The sequence below is a fragment of the Anarhichas minor genome, unplaced genomic scaffold (genome assembly GCF_050575085.1).
Source record: "Anarhichas minor isolate MPS153535 unplaced genomic scaffold, ASM5057508v1 ptg000003l, whole genome shotgun sequence".
NCBI classification, from domain to species: domain Eukaryota; kingdom Metazoa; phylum Chordata; class Actinopteri; order Perciformes; family Anarhichadidae; genus Anarhichas; species Anarhichas minor.
Genome location: NW_027466449.1, coordinates 5,973,302 through 5,996,922, shown reverse-complemented (window position 1 = coordinate 5,996,922; position 23,621 = coordinate 5,973,302). Strand labels below are relative to the sequence as shown.

At 43.9% G+C, this 23,621-nt stretch overlaps 1 protein-coding gene across 6 annotated transcripts in view; it reads left to right on the top strand.

Moving 5' to 3' along the window:
- Nucleotides 1-286: 286 nt before the first annotated feature.
- samd11 (sterile alpha motif domain containing 11) overlaps nucleotides 287-23,621 on the top strand; it is a 49,462-nt gene continuing 26,127 nt past the window's right edge. The window contains exons 1-4 of one of the 6 annotated variants that reach the window (XM_076095014.1): nucleotides 287-1,071; nucleotides 2,202-2,293; nucleotides 11,882-12,057; nucleotides 20,319-20,428. In XM_076095014.1, coding sequence (XP_075951129.1) covers nucleotides 372-1,071; nucleotides 2,202-2,293; nucleotides 11,882-12,057; nucleotides 20,319-20,428 — 1,078 coding nt within the window. In that variant the 5' untranslated portion in view covers nucleotides 287-371. Of the gene's footprint in view, nucleotides 1,072-1,893; nucleotides 2,088-2,201; nucleotides 2,294-9,473; nucleotides 9,756-11,881; nucleotides 12,058-20,318; nucleotides 20,429-23,621 lie in introns of those variants that run through there. The other 5 variants (XM_076095026.1, XM_076095007.1, XM_076095018.1 and 2 more) reach the window with 5 other exon arrangements.

Genomic DNA, 23,621 nt, shown 5'->3' with positions numbered 1-23,621 from the left:
GTATGTTCGGCTTGTGGTTCTGATTACTGCCATATGCCACATTGTTTTAGGTAACAGAAGAAATGTACTATTATCAGTTAATTTTTTTATTGTCTTCATTGGCTGTAGATTGGTGTCTTGGCCACGTGTAAACTCCCAATAACTGAATCGATGTGCGTTGTTTTCTAAGACCGCACAGCCGATTCTAATTTTTTGTATCTCGGTGAATATGTATATTAAAAAAAAATCTCCAGGCTACTTCTAATTTCCCCAAAGGCAAATAAATAAGAGACACGACGCGTAGCCGCGAGTGGTAATGGTCACCATAGGTAACATAATGTCCGGGGCTCAGGGCTCACCATGTCAGGTATTAACAGACCGAGTGTGATTAAATGTGGGAGGTAGAAGCTGTGAGGCTGGCGGAGAGCGCTGCTGCCGCTGCGAGCTGGAAACTACTGAATGGGAATCTATCCGGCAACTTCACCAGACCGCTGTCTCACGGCGACACGGGGGCTCTGCGTAAAACCAAGCGGCGCGTCTCCAAGTCTGGCTCAGCCCAACTCGCAGACGGAGAGGACGCTGAAGTTGGATCGGGCGAGCAGCTTTTCACTTGTTACCGGCGCTCGGCACCCACGAACATGCCTGCTATCAAGAAGGAGAGGCTGGATGGAGACGACATGGCATTGACTGCGTTCAACCAGTCCGAATACCTGGCCCCTTTAAATGCCACCGCTATCCCCGTGGTGACCCCGCATCCGCCGCCCTACGACCATATTTTCGCCCATCACCGTGCGTACTTGGGGCTCCACGACTCGGCGCTGCATCACCAGCACCTCCACCATCACACGGAAGACTTAATGCTGGAGAGGTTCTCCTCCATCCCCGACTTTCAGCCCTTCTTCGACAACGGGGAGCCGTGCATCGAGGTGGAGTGTGGGGAGAACAAGGCTTTGCTTTATATCAATAAATTGTGTCAAGGTAGTAAGGGACCCTCGATTAAATACAGGGGCGAGTGGCTTACCCCCAACGAGTTCCAGTTTGTCAGTGGACGAGAGACCGCCAAAGATTGGAAACGCAGTATTAGACACAAAGGTAAGAATAACATTCACTGTCCTCACGGTTCGTTGGAGATGGACACCTCACCATCAATTCAACACTTTTTAGCCGCCGCTTATTCTGGGTACAAAGTTGGGTCTCGTGGTTCGGTGCTGAGTTTTGGAGTGAAAGGGTTACAGCAATCGGTGCGTAAGGAGACCGATGAAAAAAAAGGCGCATACCCTCCGAGGCTTTGACACAGAGTTTGGGCTGCGACCATACACCAAACCGGGCTTTTTGGAGTAGGCTGCACTGGGACCGAGGTGAAAAGTTAGACATAGAGAATTCATCGCGTGACAGTTAAAATGTGTTTTTCCTCAATATGAGATGAATCGTTCTGTTAGGGTGCAGCTGCACTTTTACGCATCGCACGTTAGGTTCGAGATAGGCTATATTTTTTTAATTAGCGCGTTGTTTGTCCACTCAACGCCACAGTTTGTGATACATGTGATGTCTTTGCAAACAATATGTTTAACTAAATATTAGGCTAATTGTAAAGCTGCTCTTATCCACAGACGGATTTTGTAGGTATCTGTTCGTTTTTCCGGTACAATAACCTTGACAGCATTAATGCAGTGATACTGTTCCGGTGTTTTTATGTGGACCTTTTTAGCATAGTATTTTTAAACAATAATTCCGCATGGTGCGCCCCCCCCCCCCCCCCCCTTCCACACAAACTCACGCGCACACACAAGGTTACTCAGGCAGAACTGACACGCGTTAAGATGTGTTGGGGGAGGGTGTCGCCCCCAGGTCAAAAATGGTAGCCTAATAGTTTAATATACCGATTCCTATAGACAGATGACAGTAGGCTGCTGTCTCTCTGGCTCACAACACTTGACCTATGAATAGATTTAAACTTCAATGCAAAAAAAGTCTAGAGATAAGTGAAGTTGTCAGCAGAGACCGACTTCTTCAGAGTTCATGTGTTGATTGGAGGGTTTTTGACAAGATTTTGCCATGAAAACTTTGAGTCCTGAGAGGGTGGGCTGAAGAAAAGGGCCAATTCTCAAGCAAGTTGACAAATACCTTATCGCATGCTGTGTCATGGGGGAGATGAGTTTGATGGCTGGAGAGTATGGTTGGGATTTACTAAAAGCGTTTCTCTTGTTTGTTTGTTTTTCCAGGGAAAAGTCTCAAGACTCTTATGTCCAAAGGAATCTTACAGGTGCACCCTCCGATCTGTGACTGTCCTGGCTGTCGAATTTCATCTCCAGTGGTAAGAACATTGTATTGGTGTTACTCTGTGCTTCTAAAGTTAATATGTTAACTAGGAGAAACTCCGTGGAAAATATAGTTTTAGTTTGACTTCTATGCTGTCGATGTTCATTACATAGAACACGAGGAGTTAAAATATCCCGGATGGTTCATTGTGGTCGTCAAGAATTTATTTGTCTCATTGGTGAAGGTTGTAACTTGTCAAAGGGCACAATGCTCCCAGACAGCGCTGGAAGATATAGAAATATATGTGTGAAAACAAGTATTTGTGATTGTAATATTGTGGTAAAGCCTGAAATTAGTGTTTTTATAGTTACGCACAACAAATGTTTTTTATTGTTTTGACTTGGTGGTGATGACTGCTTGCGCTTAAAGTTATACAAAAATTTATTTAGATTTAGTTCAGCTGGTGTGAAAGCAGGACTAGGCATACTAACATTTCATTGAGACATTTGTGTCGTGTCGCCCAGCTTCACATACATGAAACAGTGGGTGAGTGTATGTTGGAGCGTTGTCTTTGTCTGTAACCTTGGTGATGAAGACCCTACAGGCACACATGTCAACTTTGATGGTAATGTTTCTCAGCATGAATATCAAATCCACTTTCAGCCTTTCACCGATGCTGAGTATCAAACAGCCTTTTAATTCAGAGGCATTGAGCTGCCCAGTGTGGCTGTTGGGTGTTGTTGGTCGGGCTCCTCTGTCCCATTGTATCTGTTTCCTCACCTGGCTGCTGAACTTTTGTTTGCCTAGTGCGTCCCTCAGGGCTCAGGCCAGGGGCACAATGCCAAACCTTGAGGCCTTGCAGGTGTGTCACGATTACAGCATCGCCTCTCTGTGTGTTTGTGTGTCAGCTTTGAGCAAGTACACTGCCGGCTCACCGTCGCCAAATCTGTTCACACAGGTGTGAGTGTGTGTGTGTGTGTGTCTTTGCGCACGTCTGTTTTTATCACCACAGAGCGCATCTGTCGTCGCTCCCAAGCACTAATCTTGAGGGAAGGGTGTAAGAGGCTTAGCGAGCTACTGAGCGTGGCTACTGCTGATTATTGTGGGCGAGGCACGCAAGGCAAAGGCGGTTTAGATAAGCCGGAGGTGTTTGAGTGATACAGGTAAACTGGTGACATTTTTCACAGCCACAAATGAAGACCTGTACCCTGACACATCGGGTTCAGCTAGGCGAATTGGCTGAGGGAGATAGGGTGCAGGGGAAACAAATAGTAGAAATACACACGTTTTCATTTTCACTGAAGGGTTTGAGCCATGTTTGCTAATGTTCAAGGCTCATCGCAGATATCAGTGATTGGCTTGCTAGGGCTTGTACAGTTGCACTTCAATTACAGCTGTAACGTAGTGAAACTTTGTTAGTGACGTAAACGGGGATATGAGAGCTTTAAGGTTGTTGTTGTTGTTGTAGCCCTCTCTCCTTCTCTTCCTTTCCTTGTCCGGTGCTGAAGCTTGAATTCAAACCCATCAAGTGAATACCACCGTGACACGTTCACACACACACACACACACACACACACACACACACACACACACACACACACACACACACACACAGGCTAAGTATGTTGGCAGCTCCGTGCGAGGCGGTGAGGGTGAGGTGGAGGAGGGAGGGCAGAGGGGATTGTATGGCCTGTACTGGCGTCTCCCTCTCTCCCCACTGACTCCCCTCAGGGCATGGCAGCCAGCACTCCCTCACTGATGAGCTCTCTCTCTCTGTTTCTCTCTCTGTCTCTGTCTCTCTCTCTCTCTCTCTCTCTCTCTCTCTCTCTCTCACTACACACCAACAAACACTACTCACTCGCTCACTCTCTCACTCACTTGTTCACTACACACTGTATGCCTGCCTACTCAGACAAATTACCTCATGCAGTCATTGATTTTCAAAGTTTGATGGCTGAACTTTGTGTGATCTTGTTTCGCTATCGGCATGAGGCAAGTGATTATAAAAAAGTGTAACAGCTGGTGGGAAGACTTTTCACCTGCCTGCTCAGAGCTCACGGAAGTTAATATGCTGCGTCGACTCGTTTATAACAACACGACTGTTGTTATACCCAACAGTGTAGCATTTAAATATATTGATGTTGTTTATCCACACTTATTGACACGATGATGATAACTACCTTTGGAGGTGTATTTGCTTGCTATTAAGCATGTTATGTGATTTCTTCACTTAAATTGTTTTTAAAGTTGCCCATTGGTATCTTTAGATGTTGCTTATTTTGGACGGCATGTCATTCTTTTTGCACGTATAATACTCAAGATTATGTATGCAAGTTTCTTTACTTGGCTCCGTATGTTTGTGTTTTTGTCTGTACATACTTATGTGTTAGTTTGTATCCGTGTCTCAGTACGTGCACGTCCGTGATTATTTGTACGCCCGCGATGGCTGGCTTGACTCGCCCGCTTGCTGTGTGCGCACATGTGTGTGTGTGTTCGTGCGTGCGTCTCCTCCCGGGAGAGCTGGGCTTCCTCTGCTCTGTTATTTCAGCGGAACTGGCGGAGGCCGGGAGGAAATTACACTCCCCTCCTCCGGCTCGTAAAGACCTCTTTCAATCAAGGGCTCCTCTTGCAAAGTGGAATTAAATACACACACACACACACACACACACACACACACACACACACACCGACATACATCATTTTACACAAACTTATATTCTATCTCGTCACATTTTCATAATTGTGTTAATGGGGAAAAAAGATAATTAAAATCAAAGTGCAACATATTGAGTGAAATAATAGAAGTTGAGCTGTTATGTGACATGGAGTTGTACCTACTGTCCACTGCTTCTGTTTCACGTGTTTGTGTGTTTGTGCCTGCGCGTGTGTGTTGCTGAGGTTATGTTGCTATGGTAACACCGGAATCGGCCATTGGCCCAGAAGTGTACGGAACTGGTCGCATCGAGTGTGTTTACGCACTTCTGTGTGCATCGGACACATTAGAAATTAAGTAAGACTCTGATGATATGTGCATTGTAGGGCTTATAGAGATCAATACGAATCGGAATATGTGTCAAACATGTAGAAATACAGGGACAGTCGTACACACGCTTTCAAAAAACTCTTTGGAGCCTCTTGTTGATTTTCTATCTATGAATAACTCGGTTAAAATAAACAGTTTAATAAGCCATTAGCTACTAGAGTGCATATCAGCAAGATGTCAGAGCTTAATGTACACACACTGTACATGCTCTGTGTGTGAGCTTCTCAAAGTGTTGCTCACTAAATGACTGGATGCGTGTGTGTGGACCCTGTTAACAGGCAGCTGAAATAAGTTGGAGCATCTGTCTATCGGGCAAATGCAGTTTATCACAACAAACCCAAAAGCGAGATTCCTCTGATAGTTAAATTCATGTTCTGTCACATCAGGCCTTTGCAGGCAGTAATGTCCATGTCATGAATGTCAGTTCATGGTTTTACTCATTCGTCCATCAGTACACTCAAACAGGCACACTTAATGCATACAAATACAGGATTACTAGTCATTAAATGCATTGGTGTTGTACAGTTATATGTACAGTTATATGATCATTTGCAAAGTTTATCAGCGATGTAGTAATAAAGTGGATAAATTCTGAATTAGTTGATCATCATATTCTGGATTTGTATTGTGTATTTAAACCATGGTAAACAAATTTAGCGTACACATTTATTGTGTTTATTTTTGTTTAATAATAATGTGCTAAAAAGTCAGCATGAGAAAGATTAAAGACGCATTAAGGCTACATTTTATAATGGTAGCATAAATGAGGGTCATCTGAGTTCATCTTCATTTTCCCTCCACAACCTAATTTATGCTCATACTTGTTGGGACCAACCCAAGAGAGAAGACATCAGTTGAATTTACCAACCACAACCTCCTGCTCGCCCCCACGTCCCCTGTGTTTGTCTGGGGGGGAGAGAGGCTCAGTCGTTACCTGTCCCCAAAGCTCCCCTGCGGAGGCCTCGGTCGGCCTACCCAAACACAGAGAGAAGAAGGGAGGAGGAAGGAGAGGGAAATAGGAGAGACAGAGGCGCGCTGGCACGCTTGACTGCACCGCCACTGACCTCCCAGCGCCGCCCAAGCAGCCCCCCCTCCTCTTCGCCGCCTCTCGCCCTCTGTGCACCTCTCCCCCTCCCCCAATGCTTACCCATCCCTCCCCCCCTTGCACTGTGCCGCTCCACTGGGCTGCAACTGCCCGCTCGGCTCAGCGCGTGGGGGCTGAGGGTGCAGGAGAGCATGAGTGTATGTGTGTGTCGGTCGCATGCCTGTCCGCCCTACAGTGCTTTCTCACTTTTTTTCTCTTTCTCTCACACGGCCTTGAACAACCAAGTGTTGCCTAAAGTCTGTACATAAATCACACACACACACACACACACACACACACACACACACACACAGTTATCCTGAATCACATTTATTTTGCCAAGTACAAAGTACATTTGCACTTATAAGAAGTTTTTCTTGATAATGTTCGTGCTTGATCTCAAGGCAAATTTATTGAAGTAGCATTTCTGATGTAATGTTGTTTGTGCAATATGTATGGGATTATGCGCATAATGCAGCATGTGGAGCCACTCAGGCAGTACTTTAATATCACAACAGAATCTTAACTACCTCTACATGACTTCCTCTAAACCAGAATTTATTCGAGAATTTTAAAAGAGTCGACTGAAAATATAAAAGCCAAGCTCTGTAGTGTGTTTTAGTTATACATCTTAAATGTACCCATCTGTACGGTAGAGTAACATGGCTGGAGACGCTCTCCATGAAAAATGAAAAATTCGAGTTTTTGAGTCACACCTGTTGACAAAAATGTGTGTTCATGTTGCTTGGTTGGTTGATATATCCTGTCACAAATGTTGAAGAAGATGTTGCCATCTTTGCTTTGAACTTGCAAAATGTGACACGTTGCAGTGATGGGCGTCACAGGAATGATTTTATGCTTGTGTATTCTGCCATCCCTAGTTATAGGATTTTACCTACACGTATATGTGTGTGTGTGTGTGTGTGTAAATATGGAATTAGTATACTGTATAAATGACCATACAGTGTGGCAGTACTAGAATATTTGAGTGTTTGTGGTGGAAGAATGCGTTTATTCCTATACCGCCTGTAAATGTCTATATGAGCATTATATTCTTACGACACAAGAGTTCAACATGTTTCTAATTTCATAGCTGCAGTTTATTTACAGCCGTTAATAATATTTTGCTGTTTTTGCTGATATTGCAGTAAGCTTGTTTCGGTGCACACTAATAATTTGATTATAACCAGATTAGGCAAATATAAGGCTTGTCACTTTTTTCTGTGGCCTGCACAGTATAGTGTGCCTTTGTCTGATTTCGTTCGTTGTTTTGATTCTGAACATGCACCAGAAAGGTCAGAAAGTGCAGCGGATGCAAATGGGTGTTTCTATAAACAAACATTGTCGTGGCTAGTGGAAGAAGAAGAAAACGGCTGAATTATTTTGGGATGACAGCAAAACGGCTTTCATGTCACAACTATCTCAAAGTGAAAGGGGTTGTAGTGAGGTGCATGGTAAATTAATCAAAGCGGAAACTATAAACACCAACCCAGTCTCTCCATCCTTCTTGTTTTGTGGCACTAATAAAGAGGTTTTTCTACCGGCGACTACACATCCTGAGACATTATCCTTCCTTTCAAACACATCATATTAACTTTATTATTGGGTTACTGGGGAAATCTGGTTACTATAAACCATGTAAACACTTTAATTAAACTATTACTTTAACCTGATTATCCACAGTAATCAGGTTTGCGTACTGAGCGATCTCAATTTGACGAAAGCTGACTGAATAGTCGCTAATCACTGTCTATGGGTGCACCTGTGAAAATGTCAGGACGTGTGAGTCAGAGATAAGGAGGTGTAAAGAAAAAGTAAGAATTTGAGTTTTGTGAAGAACTTGATCTCAGACTCACACAAACAGAGCAGGCAAATTGTTTTGGCCTTGTTATGTGAGCACGGTAATGACTGCTTCATCCCCTCCATCTCCCACCCTCCTCTTTCCCTCGCTCCTTCTCTGTCGTCTCCTCATTCCCCCTCCCCCTTTCCCCTACTGCTCGCGCCAAGTCGGCCCGCCATCCCGCCTACACACACACACACACACACACACACACACACACATGCACACACGCTGCGAGGTAACGGCAGACAGGCGCGTGACTCATTAGGCATTCGTCCCCCAGGGAGATTGCTGGGGGGGCGCGTGCGAGGGAGAGAGAGCGCCGCAGCTGCAGGAATGTCACGGCCGGCTACCGCTGTGTGTGTGTGTGTGTGTGTGTGTGTGTGTGTGTGTGTGTGTGTGTGTGTGTGTGTGTGTGTGTGTGTGTGCGCACGCACGCTAATGCTAGTTGGAGCCAGCGGCATGGCACTGCACCTTTCAGGAAAAAACGCAAGGAGAAAGAAGAAAAAAAAACAACACGTATTAGTCCTCTTTTTCCACCAAGAGCTCATTTAAAAGTCTGAAATAAATTTAGAGAGAAAACACTAGATTGCTTTATAATTCCTGCTTGAATTTAACGCCTTCGCTGGCCAATGTGTAGCTGTGATATTAGCCTGTATTGTTTTTCAGTACAAGATAATTTAGTTGCTTTTAAAACCAAAACCTTGCCATGAATTAATTAATTAATTACGCCACCCAAATGACTTAGAGGAGCATATATGGATGTTTAAACACATTGCTCGGCCCAGCTAATCACCACATTGCTTTTTGTTTTCTAAATATTTTAATATCCATATCTACCCCAGCGAATGTGTACAGATTATATGTTTTAGACTGTCTTCAATTGATTTAGTTGACCCAGATGACAGTGTATCCACTACTAGGCTGTTCAATTTATATTGTTAATTCAAGTGTTGTTATCAAGTTCAACTTCTAGTGTTATTTTCAGAGCATTATTTGTGTATTATATGAATATATGATGGGAAGTGTTTCTGAATGTTTTTCGTGTCTGCCTACTGATACGACCATTTCAATTGTCTGTCTAGATTGTGTAAAAAGTTGGTCATTGTGTCCCTATGCATGCGTGTCTTTTTTGAGTGTAGATGTGAAGGCCAGATATATTTCTTGGCTGCCAGAAAGCGTGGGAGGTGATATTCATAGAGGTGCTTTTAGTGGGACTTTTATGAGAGACTTTTTTCCATGGCTGAAAGGAGGTTGACCACACACAGTAAGGTTGCCTCAGCTCTGTGCGCATGCTTGCGTGTTTGTGCGTGCTCGTACGTGCCCGAACGTTCAGGCGCCCTTCCTTTGAGCGCCCTACGTGGGCTGCCAGGGGTGTGTTTTGCTTCGTGTTTTGTTTCGGAGAGCCCTCCCCCGTGCTGCGGAAGTGTTGCCGGAAGCAGTGGGAGCTCACCCCCAGTTCTGCGTCAGTGCCACTAAAGAAAGGATCGGGGCTTTCCGGGAGGAGAGAAGAGGGAGGAGGAGAGGGGGGAGAGGGGCTGTCAGCCTGGGTACGTCACGGCCATGTGGGTGGTTGTCTACACGCTCATACACACTCACACAGCCTCAGTCACGACTGGTCTCCGACAAACTATTCTTGTGTGCACTATTTTGCTGGCATGCTCCAAGTAAAATCCCCCGCTTTAGTTTGGAGGGGAATTCTAAGGAACAGGAACAGGTGTGTGTGTTAGTGTGTGTGAGAGTGTACATGCAAATGTGTGTGTGTACGTAGTGAGGGTAGTGTGCAATTTTATGTTTTCCCTAACGATGTGAAAACAGCGGTAATGAGACTTGTACTTGGAGGTGGAGAATTTGTATTTAACAGATGTGTGTCTCACAGATGAAACTGCATCATTGGAAAAGTGTTGTTCTGATGTGATGTCACGCTCCTGTTTCCTCCCTCTAATGCGCCCGGTTGGAGCCCCAGCAGTAACTTCCTACAGCGAGGTCTTGTGTGAAAGTAGCAGAAGTATCAGAAAGTGATCCACTGTCCTCAAACGCAGGAGCAGAACTTGTAGAAAGCTCCGACAGGAAAGAAGAAGGAGGAAAAAACCCTCTTTTCTGGCAAGGCACGATAAAAAAGAGAAAGGAGAGAAATGTGCAGAACTCTGTGGCCTGCTCATCCTAGGGGATGTTTTCATCTTTCTCTGTCTTCCACCCCCCCAACTCCTTTTAATGTCTGCCATTTGAGAGACTCCAGAGGGGCTGCACCTGTTTGCCTCTTGGCTAGGAGCCCCCAAATCCCTCCTCCTGCCCCCGCCTGCCACTCATGCTGCCGCGCTTCCTGGGATGGAAGGAGTGAGGGAAGGAGGGAGTGGGGAGGAGCGGGGTTGCGTGTGGTGGAAGGGATAGCTGGAGGGCTTAAAGGCGTCCGGGAGGAAGAGTAGAGATGTAAGCACAGAGAGAGAGGAGGGGGGGGGGGGGGATATAGTTTCAAATCCAACTCCACTCCACACCGGACAGACCTTACTTCTGTGGAGCTTTCTCTCTCTCATGTTTTGATTTAATTTCTGTATCTTTTTCTCACCCACTCTCACCTGTACAAAGCCACATCTGCTCTCCCTCTCTTCTCTGTTAACTTTTCTCCTCAGCCTATCCGTCCCTTGTGCCAATTTCCTCCCCCGGCTCAATCTCTTCTACTTCCTCCATCTCTGCTCCTCTACTCCTCTCCCCCTCCTATCTTCTCTCTGTGATAGGACCATGTTAATCTGCAGTGACCTCTTCAGGTCACATTAAAGGTCGCCCAGCTTCACTTCCTGATGCCCCTAGGGCCGCTCTCTCCTCTTTATCCTTTCGGTTCTCGGCCTTATCCTGGCAGCTTTGGAGCAAAATCAACCAACCACCACCAACCAACTTTTCTCCCCATCAGTTTGGTTTTAGAGTAAAAGTATACCGAACGTGAGTTCAGTGTTTTGTGCTGGTGCAAGAAACAGCTTGTTTCTAAAGGAAGCTCCTCTGTTAATGCAGATATACCCGGTTGACCTTTGGACCAGAGTACCTCTTACAAATGTGCTCATGAATTGAACTGATTTACACCAGGATGTTATTTAACACTGTTAATTAAATAGAAGTATATTTTGTTGTAGTAGTTTATCTTCATACAATTGAACTGTCTTAACTGTTAAGGTCATTTTGGTCAAGTTTGCATCCTTGTATCCCTTGAAGTGTCGGATGATTTCGACTGTTTATCAATCACTTCTGTGCTCTTAACAGGAAGTGTTATGTGTTACATCTGACTCAATGTGTGGATATATGATATACATTTTTATCAAATTGCAATCTCAAGAGCTACTCCACAATCTTTCGACATACCAATCATGGCAACTGCAGAAGGTACCCCTGGTTGACAATTACTGATTTAATGTATTTTTTTTACGAGGTGTTTTAGTAAGCAGGACAACAGAACACAAAATATCGTGTAAATTCTGCAAAGTAAAACCAAGATCCGTCTTGATTTGTCCAGTTTACATTTTCAGAGAGAACTCAATGTGCTGCAATACAAATACAAAGGGCTCTTGCAAATGATCAAATCCATAAAAAATGCCAAGCAAATTGAGGAATGCGTTCAACAATCTGACACGTTATACATGAATCCTGTTGCTAAAGTCTCGTTTTTTTTTTGTGCCTTGCTGTGCAGAACCGTGGACGTTTGGCTGAGAAACGCACCATCCCCCTTCCCCCCAACCGGGTGCCCAAGAAGGAGCTGGCCTCCATCTTCAGCAGTGACGACAGTGAAGGCAGCGAGCGAGCCAGTGGGGATCATGCCCACATCAAACAAGAGGACGAGTTGCATTACAGTATCATGAGAAAGAGGTGAGGCACCTGTGACTTCTATGGTCATGACTTCAATGTAGTTTGAAGGACAGCCCAAGCGTGTTTGATGTTTTGGTCCCATGTTGTTATACCAGTTGATATCCTAGACCTTTTAATTTAACTTCTTACATACAATATACAATGTAGCTTTCCTGGCATGAAAGTTAAAAAAAACAATGTTGCCAAAGCATTATTATTTATCGTAATGAGTCCTCTGTTTTGTCAGATTTTGTCTGAAAGCAGAAGGATGGAACTTTATATTTTTGACTCCTCAGAAGTCACTGAAAGTGATTTTTAGGATAGTTTAGAGTTGTTAGGGACACATTTTGAGATGAACAGACAAAGAACCGTGTTTCAAAAATAAACCTACAGCTTTTGCTTTGGGATGTCTTATTGAAGGGTGCGTCCTCCAATGTTGAATGTTTTAATTAGTTTGTTGATTTGTGTTTTGTTGCTCCTCCCAAGTCTCCGTGTATCTGTCGTGACTTGATATTGAAAGACTGAGTCACCTGAGTCACCAGCGTCTGCTTCATTGCATCCCATGCTGTGCTTGGCAGCGGTTTGATCACCGAGTGTTTGATATAAAACATTCATAAGATGTTGCTGTTGCGTTTTCATGTCATGTTATTGCACTTTTTCAGCCTCAGTGTAAAGAACGTTTTGAAATGGTTATGAAATAACTAGCTTTGGAATCTGTGATCACTGTGATATGCATTGTGCAGCACGATTTAAATTTTCAAAAGATTTTAGGGCTCATGGTATGAAATGACTAAAAATAAAACAAGACTTGGTGAGCCAGACTTAGATTAATAGGAGAAGTAGTATATGCTGCCTCAAAAACATGCACGGTCTCTGGATCCTCATCCGTCACACTAGTTTAGTCTTGTTGTTATTTTAATCAAATCAAGAGGGACGCAAAATTCTTGACAGGAACGTCTGTTTTGTGTCAGTGTTGCCATTGTTATTTTTGACAACTAGTTGGCATCAAACCATAAAAATACCACAAATGTTTTCAAAAATGTCAGTGGTTTATTTTGCGAAACCAAACAACGTCGCATCTTCGTGTGAATCAGTAAATTGCTGTTTGACAAATGGACAGAATGGATACAGAGGAGTGCTCAGGAGTTGTAGTAGATTGGGTTTGTCATAAAAATGTGAACTGCTTTTACTCAAAGCCTGTTTGGATTCAAGTGAGTAATCATGTTCATATCTTCAGACTTGCAAATACACACATGCAGGGTTACAGTGAGGTCACCACATTAAGATGAATGAAATAGTTTTGAAAGACGGCGCTCCCTCTCTGATGGCGTACAGTCTGCCTTGTTGGGATTTTTAAAAACATTATTTGCTCCTTTTACAATCATTAGTTTGATCCATTTTAAGTGACAGAAATTAAGACATTTTCAATATGGAATAAACTTGGTATGTACATGACAGACTATGGACAGATATAATGCAGAAGCTGTTCATTGATTAACCTCAGAAAGTCCCCAGCTGTATTATAAGCAGCTCGTCCAACCTCATTACAGGAGGGGATGTTTTTTTATGTCTCGAGACTTGCGTGTGACACGGCGGACAGCACGGCAACTGTGAAGCTTTAAATGGATCCGCTAACCTCATTTAAGAGGGCTTCCCCTCCCCCTGACACTTGTGCCGCTGGCGTGTTAAGATGATAATGAATTTAAAGAACACTTATGACTAATATGTCAGGCTTTTACCCTTTGAAAGGCGACGGACTCGCTGGAGCCGCAGCTCCGGTCTGTCCTGGGCATCCGTCTCAGCCCTGCTTTATCCCCCAGCGCGGGGTCTGGACGAACGGGATAATGGGATGTCCAATCACGGAAATGTGATTTCTATTGACCGCAGCTTCGTAAGTGAGTCGTAGAAGGGTCTTAACAAATTGGATTTGGCCAATGGATGTGAAAAATAAAGGGCCTCTGTATACATGTGTGAGCGTATCTGTGCTGTCTCATCCACACATCATCAAGGCTGGCGGCAGCACAGCGTTACCTACTGTAACTGCACTTTAATCGACATGGGCACATCAAAGCAGCAATTGTTTATCCAAATGTTTTTATCCTAACATAATTCTTCATGCAGAAAATTAACTTCAGGTGGCATTACATTAAGAGATACTTTAGACATTCAGCTCTGCATATAGATATTTGTTATTTTAGTTATAGAGTAGATTGTTTGGTTAGTTCAGGCGGCTGCTTTTGCATCAAGAGGATTTGTATGTCGGTGTCAACAAGTGCTGCTTTCATCGCTCATCATTCTCATCCGGACGTCCTCTCAAGTTCATTATACAGCGGTCCACCTTCTTTTAACCGGATTAATGTTAATATTCGCTGGCTCTAGAGACAATTAGTTTACTTGCTGCTCCATAGATCTGCTCTTGTCCTGCTGAGTAAGCACACGGAGTATCTAGAGACTGAAAGGCTGCCAAATGATCGTTATCACAATAAGTTCTGTACAGAAGCTCCTTGGGGTGTCGGAACCAAAGTCTAATTTAACACAACAACTGCAAGGTGATAACAAAATCTCGTTTTGTTATCACCTTTGGTGTTTTGCCTTGGTATCAGTGCTGCAGATTGTTTGCATCTGGCTTTCGTTAACACTGATTTATGGATTCATCTCAGGGACTAAATATTTAATACCGAACTTTTTACCGTCTTACTCGAGGGCAAAACACTACCTTAGTGTTTGTTTCAGTTGGCCGTAGATAACAAGGCTTTGATTGAAAAGTGCTGACTGAGAGTCTGGGTAATTACCCGGCAACCAACATGGATTTTATAAGTTACGCCCGCTGACGTCTGTCTTTCAGCTTTTGCCTTGTAGAAAGAAAAAATAAATCCACCAAACCAATTATTGTTATCAACATTCACCAAAACAAGCGAAAGCAGTTTTCAGTTTTGCTACTTGATCACTTGCATTATGCAAATGCTTCTTCCTACAAAAGCAACAACATAGGCCGACTGTCAGTGGCAAACACTGGGCCTCCCCATGTCAGGGCCATCTTGTCCTGTGCTCCTCCACTCAGCAGGGAGGAAAGCTGATCGAAACAAGCAACATACTGAATTCACAATAACCTGCTAACATCCCATCTCATTATTTTGGATTGGCGTCTCTGTCTTCAGCAGCAAGGTTATAGTTGGAGTCCTTGTGGGCGTACTTCTGATAGACCTGGTTTTAGCCTTGAATTGTCGTCTGCTTGATTGTGTTTCTCCAGTTTTACCCCCGTGAAATGTTTAGGAAGTGTGAGCTTTGGGGCTCATTGAGAGAAAACCATGGTGTGTTTGCTGCAGGTCCATGCATATAAAAGGCTGATTCGTAAAATTAGAAGCAAACGGAAGCTTACATTCATAAACATTAAGAATAATCTGATATTACTTCTTACCAGCACAGGGTTTTTTTAGTTTCTCTTTACAGCCTACCTATCTGCATGAAAATAGATGTTTTCATGGAGCAGCATTGGCTCGCATTTGTTAATAATGCTCTGTACTTAATCTGTGCAATAACCACAGAGAAGGAGAGACAGTGATGCTGAGTTAGCTGCTATTGCATTTGACATTCTGTCCTCTGGCTTTATTGAACAACTGTGTCATTGCCTTATGCCAGTAGGAGGTCACGGACAGTGTGAAATTACTGGAAATGGCTCTCCCCTAAAGCACTAATTAGTGAGCTTGGAGGTTTTATAGCTTTCTAGAGGAGCTTTCCGCTTCAAGAATTTTTTTGGCTTTGTTTACACGCATGGCAACCATGGCAACAGAGTCACAGCAATTTAGTAGTTGATTGGGCGTTGGCTAGCAGCTAACGTTGGTTGTTTCCACACAGGGAGTCAACGGAAAAAAAAAACACTGCCCTATCAAAACAGCAGCAACAAAAAGATAGTCAGCAGTATTCCAGCAATTTAGTCTGAGATTTGGCATTGGCTGGAAGCACGAGGTTCATCGTGTCCAGTGTTGACTGTCCATGTTCTGTGATACAGTATGTTGAAATGAGCTGGAGACATTAAGAGCTTTAGCCTCATACGGGATCTACAGTACAACAGTTTGCTCTTTGAAAGCTCGAAAGGATTACCTCACACTGTAACTACAACTTCCTTTTTTCATCCAAATGTTCCCTAAAACAGTTGATTTTTTTCAGAATTAGAAAAAGAAGATACAAGTAATAATGATGGCTCATAAAGTGTGAGCCAGAGGAGACATTAACAGTAAAACCAGCAGTGTGTGCATGGCTCAGTGCAGGGGAACTTAAATGCAACATGGCGGACTTACCTCATACTAGTTCTATTGTACTTTTCTTTCCTCCCTTGGCTGCCTTATTGACCTCATGTCAGCCTTTACAGCAGAAGAACAACAAGGAGAAGGGAAGCCCAAGTGAAGCCAGGCTACTCTTAGTTATTTATGTATCTATTTCTCTATTTATTCATTACCCCCTCTGCTTGCAGGGTTCCCAGTTACGGGTTGCCTTTCGATCCAACTGTGAGCAGCATGACAATTGTGTTTACGTTGCTTGTAGGAATCGGACAAAACATAAAACGTATATGGAAGAGATCAATATTCCTGCTTTAAGCTTCACGTGCCTAAAGCGTAGGCATTTCTTAAGTAAAAGACTTTCGTTATATTTTTTTCCCTTCAGAGCATCATAGAAACTTTACTCATTCCTTCTTTATTTCAGCATTTTGCCCAAGTCCATATTTTACCATGCTGTGGTTGTTGAATATTACATATTGCCTGGTACTATTTGAATGTTGCTGTGGGCCAACTGTGCAGGTTGGAGTTGGCTCTGTGTTCGGGCTGTTGTCTTGAGAGCAGAGGAGGGAACACAGTAAACCTGCGAGCACCAGATGTTCACAGTGCTTGCGACCTGTCTCTCTCTCTTCTCTGTCTCTCTCCCTCTCTCTCCCACTCCTCCTCCTCCACTCCTCCACCTTCACATCCCTGCTGTCTGTCTGTCAGCACTTTCCCAGTGGTGGTGTGAGACATGGCGTCAGGGTGCCTGGGCTGCCAGCTTCTGCCAACTCACACTGTGACCTCGAGCCCCGCCACCTCAGCTCCACGTGCCAATGCCACAGCGGGCCACTACTGGGCATTTACACTGAGGCGACAGCCTTTGCCAGGAGAAGAGTTTTTTCATGTTGTTTGGACCATTTTGAAAAGTAGCTCCTACTGTAATAGTAGAAGGGAGCACAACCTTTTCTTAACAAAAGAAAGAGCCCCAACAAATGATCTGGCAGACATTCAGTTTTTACTGAAATAGTTTTTATTTTTTTGGCTTTATCGAAACACATGATTCAGCAATACTGACTTTACTTTCCATCACTGTGAAAAAATAATTTCCATCATTCTGTAATATTGAGTTGCAGGGACTACGATAAGTGATAAGAGTATTTTGAATTCATAGACCAGAAGCATTGAAAAAGCAGTAGAAATTATTGTCTGAAATGTATCGAGTATCTAAGTTCCAAGCATTGAATCCATGGTCTGAATTTTAGACATTTTTCCCTCGATTCTTTGATCCGAAATGTGCTGACCTAAAGCAGTAAAGTTTCTAAGTTTAGACAATATATTCACTTTAATCAACCTTTATTTACCACGGATAAAAAAGGACTTAAAACATGATTATATTCCCCAAACTAAGGTAATGAAAAATGTATTGTTTTGGTATCGGCACCTAAACTTTAGTCTTTTAAATTGATAGCCAGCCCTAGTGGAAATGTGGTTAGTTATACAGGCTTTGCGGTATCATCTCAGTAATACTGCATACCAGTGGTATCCATGACAGACGTTGAGTATTAACACATATTAGTCTTCCGAGTGTCTGGGTCAGTGTGTCTGTCCTGTGGCCGGAGATGAGAGGTGCGGTATTGACCGGTTTAGGGATGAGCTGAGGATGAGATGATTGTCTCCGGCGTGCACCTGGGCGATAAGAAAGCAGCTCATGTCCTTCTTTGCTATCAGGCACGACAGCCACAATACACCCCCCAGCCCAACCCATCTCCATCCTCTCCGAGGCCCCCGTCCTTCCATGCTAACCCCGGCCCTAGGAGCTCCTTAGGGAGCGCTGACTCAGGTGACTGGGCTTTAAACACCATCCACACCCCCCTTCCTCGTCTTCCAGGGCTTGAGTGTGACCTTGCCTCCACCCAGAGAAAGAAGGGGGGAAGGGGTTGTGGGTGGTCAGGGATAGGGCTAGGACCTCATTAGCCCAAGCCGAGGCGGGACAGCTCAGGAAAAGTGTGCTAATTACCCTACTAACAATGTCCTTGCCGTTCATGGCTTAGAGCGGCTACTTCGCCACAGGATAATAACCCCATCACCTCTCTGAGAAGTTCAGGATGGCATTATCATGATCACTTTAAATGATGGACAGAGGGTGGTGTTATAACGTAGCTAGCTGGCTGATGGATTTGGCTGCAGTTTCTCACAGTGGAGCGTGTGGAACTGCAGTGTGTGTGATTTGTGCTTTGTTGTCACTGGGTGACGCAGAACATTATATGACTTTAAACCCTGCACCTCATTTTATTCTTAAAAAAAAAGCATTGGGCTCTCAGACAGACACAGATAGCTACTAATTTTAGCAAGTTACACTCTATAAAAAGAAGTCTATCATTAGTCTGAAAAGTTTGCAGTTACAGTCCAATCAAGCGTCTCCTTGCTTAGCAGCCGGCGGTGTCTGTTTTGTCTGAGACCGTTCTCTGAGTCATTGGTTCTCTGTGACTGAAAGGTGACCGGTGAGGCCGGCATTAGGCCCTCCGAGCTTTCCTCCGTCTTTTCTGTTAGCGTGTGGAAAACAGCTTGGCAACCGACAGCCTGACATTACAGCAGGAGCCTGTAATCATGGGACTGTAAAAACCCAAATCCAGCAGCCGCAAACAGTGTGGCCTCGTCATAGTGGTGGCAGCTAAGAACCATTCACCGCTTCTGTCCCATAAACTGTGCTTGCTGTGTCATACCAGACCCCCTTCATAGATGACTCTGCTTTCAATAAAGTTGCCAGTTACGCCTTTAATCGAGATTCCCACTGAGACGAGAGGATGCTGATACCAACCAACTGACATGTTTAAAACTGCATGTTTTAGGCGTATTATGTGGAGAAAATCACAGTGTACATGAAGTTTCCTGTTCATTTGGGCTTTGGGATGTTCTTCCATGTGGTAAACAGTAAATGATATTCAGACTGTTGCCTAAAACATATTCAACCCTGCACCTCTCCTACCACACAAGCTGTTTGCTATTACCTTGTAACTACATTGGTGCACGGCTGCTATACTCCTCTCAAACGCTAAGCACTTATTTCCCTTCATTGGGCCATTTAATGCAACCAGGATGGTAATCAGATTGCAAATGAAATTCCTTCATGACACGGTTGTTGTTTGAGTCTACTGGTGTGGGGAGGTAAGAAAGGCAGCTGGTGAAGCCTTTGGACAGGCAGCGTGGCTCCAACCAGATCTGGGCCTAATCTGTGAACCCACCTCCTGCTCCTCCTTTGGGTGCTGAAGGACAGGACAGAGGGTTTGAGAGACTCTTGTGGATAGTTTTGTTGTGAAGGGCCTCCTGTTGAAGTGCAGGCGCGACAGTAGAAGAGAAGACCCGAAGCCCAGTGTCATATAACCATATAACACAGATTCATTGCGTTGTCTTTTAGATATTTTATTACTAATAAGTAAGTAAGACATGTTCAAGGATTAATGGATATTTCTTTTTTCATCATCTTTCTTTAAGCATTATTCAATTGCCATTTTTCTCTAAAACAGCAGTTGGCGGCCCGAGTTATAAAGAGCCATAATCAGGTTTTAAGCTGCTAAACTACTTATGAGTTGTGAATATGTTCGTTAATACATCTTAGTGTGGAAGATGAGTAGGGATGAGACACAAAAGTGCTGGGTGCGGTAGTCTGTCAGAGTGTATTACACACCTCGGAGCTAAGAGCCGGTTGATAGGACGGCCACTTGTAGCTAGAGGTATTGTCTGTCTGGCTGGAGGATTTTTGTGGTAAATAGTGCATGAAATAGTATGAATTTATGCGCTGCTGATTTATCACACACTGGTTTGGATTGCGTTGTGGAATTAAGTTTCTTTGGGGCTGCTTTTAACTGTGTTTGTCCTCCCTTTCCTCTGTGTGTGTGTGTGTGTGTGTGTGTGTGTGTGTGTGTGTGTGTGTGTGTGTGTGTGTGTGTGTGTGTGTGTGTGTGTGTGTGTGTGTGTGTGTGTGTGTGTGTGTGTGTGTGTGTGTGTGCGTGCGTGCGTGCACTACAGTCGTGACAGTGACCTCTCTACAATCATCTCCAACCTGCACCACACCAGACAGCACGGCATGCCCGAGGACCAGTCAGCCTCCGACCACAACACCAGTACTGGACACACAGGTAGGACCCCCAGTGACGCTGCGTGTGTGTTTAAAGGTTTGCCAGGATGTTTTCTTACTTTTTATTTTATTTTAAATGTCTCTCTTTCTGCCTTTGCATTTAGACTGATGATATACTCCCCTTTACATCTCCTGTAACATATGTAAATGTGTCATTATCCATTTAATTTACCCTAATTTGTGTGATTTGGGGGAATTTAACATAAGCTTATTACTCATTCCTGGAGGTCGCTCTCAATTTGATTACTTAATGGTCTTCCCACATTCTCTGCCACACTTTTTGTTAAACCCCCTGTTTTAAATTACTTCTGAATAAATAGCTTTGTTTGCCATTAATCCAGTTTCTTGTGAGCAGAGGAACCGTGGTGTGCACGTGCTAAGAGCTTTTCTTACGGCTTACAGACAGAACACAGACAGCATTTAATCACAGCTATTTGTCAAGTAGCTTGTATGAGGATATTGTGTCTCCTTCAAAGACATATGTTTGTAAAACAGCCTCTGTGGATATCTCTATTCAGCAGTCAAGCTACTGTGCTGTACTGTACTGCCACACTGTACCGACTTTCATGACATACGTTTGTGTCATCTACTGTATCGCAACAAGGTATAATTGAGTGCAACAATGCTTCACAAGCAACCCGAACACATTATCATGTCATTGCATATTTAAAAGTATTATATTGTCAATACTTATTGAAACAGCTTTCAACTGATATATGTCACACTTTTTGGATGAGTGTTGTAGGCTCTTGTATTATTATTTTTTCCTGTTCAAAATGTTTGTCAGGATGTCTTTTCTCAAGGTTCAACCCATGAAAGTCAGATGAATTGAATTATAGAAATTATTATCAATGTAAACTGTAATAGTTTATCTTTTTTTTTACATTCTGTTGACTTTTGCAAACAGGAAACATGTAAATCTAAAATACTGATCATAAAAAAAAATCAGCTGAATTATAAACATCCCATTAGTCCCACATTTTAAACAAATACATTCACCCCTTATTAACAAATGAGTTGTCTCGTTATCAGTGAAGACCATACCTCGCTCCAATGGTGCCCTGGGTTTGACCCTGTCCCTTCTTATAACATTAGCCAGAGGCACAGCTAGAACCACAATCAGTCCAGACCCAACACCTCCATACCCTCTCTCTGTGTGCTCATCTCCTCTGTCTGCCAGATTAATTGTCCATACGGTGCCTGTGATATCAGCCGGGGTGGGTGGAAGGTGGAGGGTATTAGACTGCCCAACAGCCAATCCAGCCAGTGTCTTAAACCACGGTTTGTGACGGATTTCCACCCAAATACCGGCCTAATCAGCCGCTAAAGTTAATGGAGAAATCAGAGCCCTGAGTAGTTATTTCAATGGAAGAAAACACAAGGGGATAGAGGTGGGGGTTGATGGAGGAAAGGGTGAGCACAGTGTGGCCTACATCAAGGGGGGTCCAAGACCCTAAAATCTGTCCGTTTGAGCACTAAAGGGAGATTTAACAGGCTGCCTAAGCTGCTCACTCTGCGTCCGTAAACAAGTCCAATCCGATCAGCCACTGGCTCCAACTCTGTCTGCCAGTGAAATTAGACGCACACACGTTCAGAAACGCACAATTACACACAAATAACACATAGTTATACAGATATGTGCCAACGCAAAATCAACACATGTTTAAATTTGCATCCAAATAAAGGTGGGTGTAATGTGTATGAATTTTTAGAGCAGTGGATTATTTCACTTTGAGATAAATGAGACAGTAAACGCAGCTTGCTGTATAATACTGTGTTTACTCTGTTCTGTCAGTCAACTCCCCAATTTGACTTATCCTCCACAAGTCAGTCTGTAAACTGTGGACGGAGAAAATGTGAGAGGCAGAGGAGTAAGATAGGAGAGAAATTAAGGATAACATTAAGGAAAAGTCTGCAGCAGAGAGAGACCGAGATGCATTGATGGAAGAAACATTTGGAAGTGCAGAGAGAGAGAGAGAGGAAAGAGAGATGAATGAGTGCGGTGGTGGTATCAGGGGAGGGCAGGCGGCAGCGATGGCGGCGGACGTCTCTGTGTGTTGTTGTGTGTGTGTGTGGGTCAGGAGGAAAGGGAAGCAGGCTTGCCGGGTCGTCTCTGCGCAGTAGTGGGCCGTTAATTAAATCTGAGGGACAGACAGGAGGCCTGCCTCCCTCCTTCTCTTCTCCCCTCCCTCCCTCCCTCCCTTATTCGCTCTCTCACTCCCCAGCCGCTGGCTATTCAGAGGCTCTGCGAGAGGGGGAGGGAGGGAGGGGTAGAGCCGGGGCGCCGACGCTGAGAGTCTGGCTGCCTGTGGAGACTGTAAACCGTGGTTCTGCGGTCAGACTGGAGACTCAAACGGGCAGATAAGGTGTTTTTGGACCGCCACTCTCTCTCCCTCTCTCTCCTCAGCTCCCTACACTCAGACTCCCAGAGGCAGTTACTGTGTGTGTGTGTGTGTGTGTGTGTGTGTGTGTGTGTGTGTGTGTGTGTGTGTGTGTGTGTGTGTGTGTGTGTGTGTGTGTGTGTGTGTGTGTGTGTGTGTGTGTGTGGTTGGGGGTTGTAGCAGTGGTTTGGGGCTTGAGCACATTTTTGTGTGTGCACCTTTCCGTGTGTGGTTTTAAATGCCTGGTTTTAGATGTTTGCTTGCGTGTGAATCTGCCGCCCAGCATGTTTGTGCAAGACCTGCTTTCTCAAACTGATTGTGAGCGAGGATCGCTCTTAAAATATTACCAGCTAGGTATTACTTGATTAGCATAGAAAGGCAATTCTAAACAAAAGTAAACACTCCAGGATTTCTGATATTAGCTCTGTCATACAGAAGCAAAAAGGGCAATGGGGGTTGTAAATAATTTAAAACATCCCACTACTTAACAGGAATGTAATTGCACTGCCGTACCATAATGCCTTCGCAGGGTTATTGTTCATAAAGACATGTTAATGCTTCTGTCAAGAGATAAAATTCACAGGTGCCAAAATAAAATGCTGAGTAAATAGTGAAAATTCAAATTTCTTCTTTTAAGAGCACTTAAAGGAAACTTAATTTAAGTTTAAATCCAGAAAGTAATTTGTGTTTAGTTAGATATTCAACATAATTATTTGATGGTGCCTTTTAAATTTTATTAGCCTTTAATAACCTGTGACCTTCCTCGAGCACTGATTTGATAAAAAGATTAATATGTATATTCTGGCTTGAACT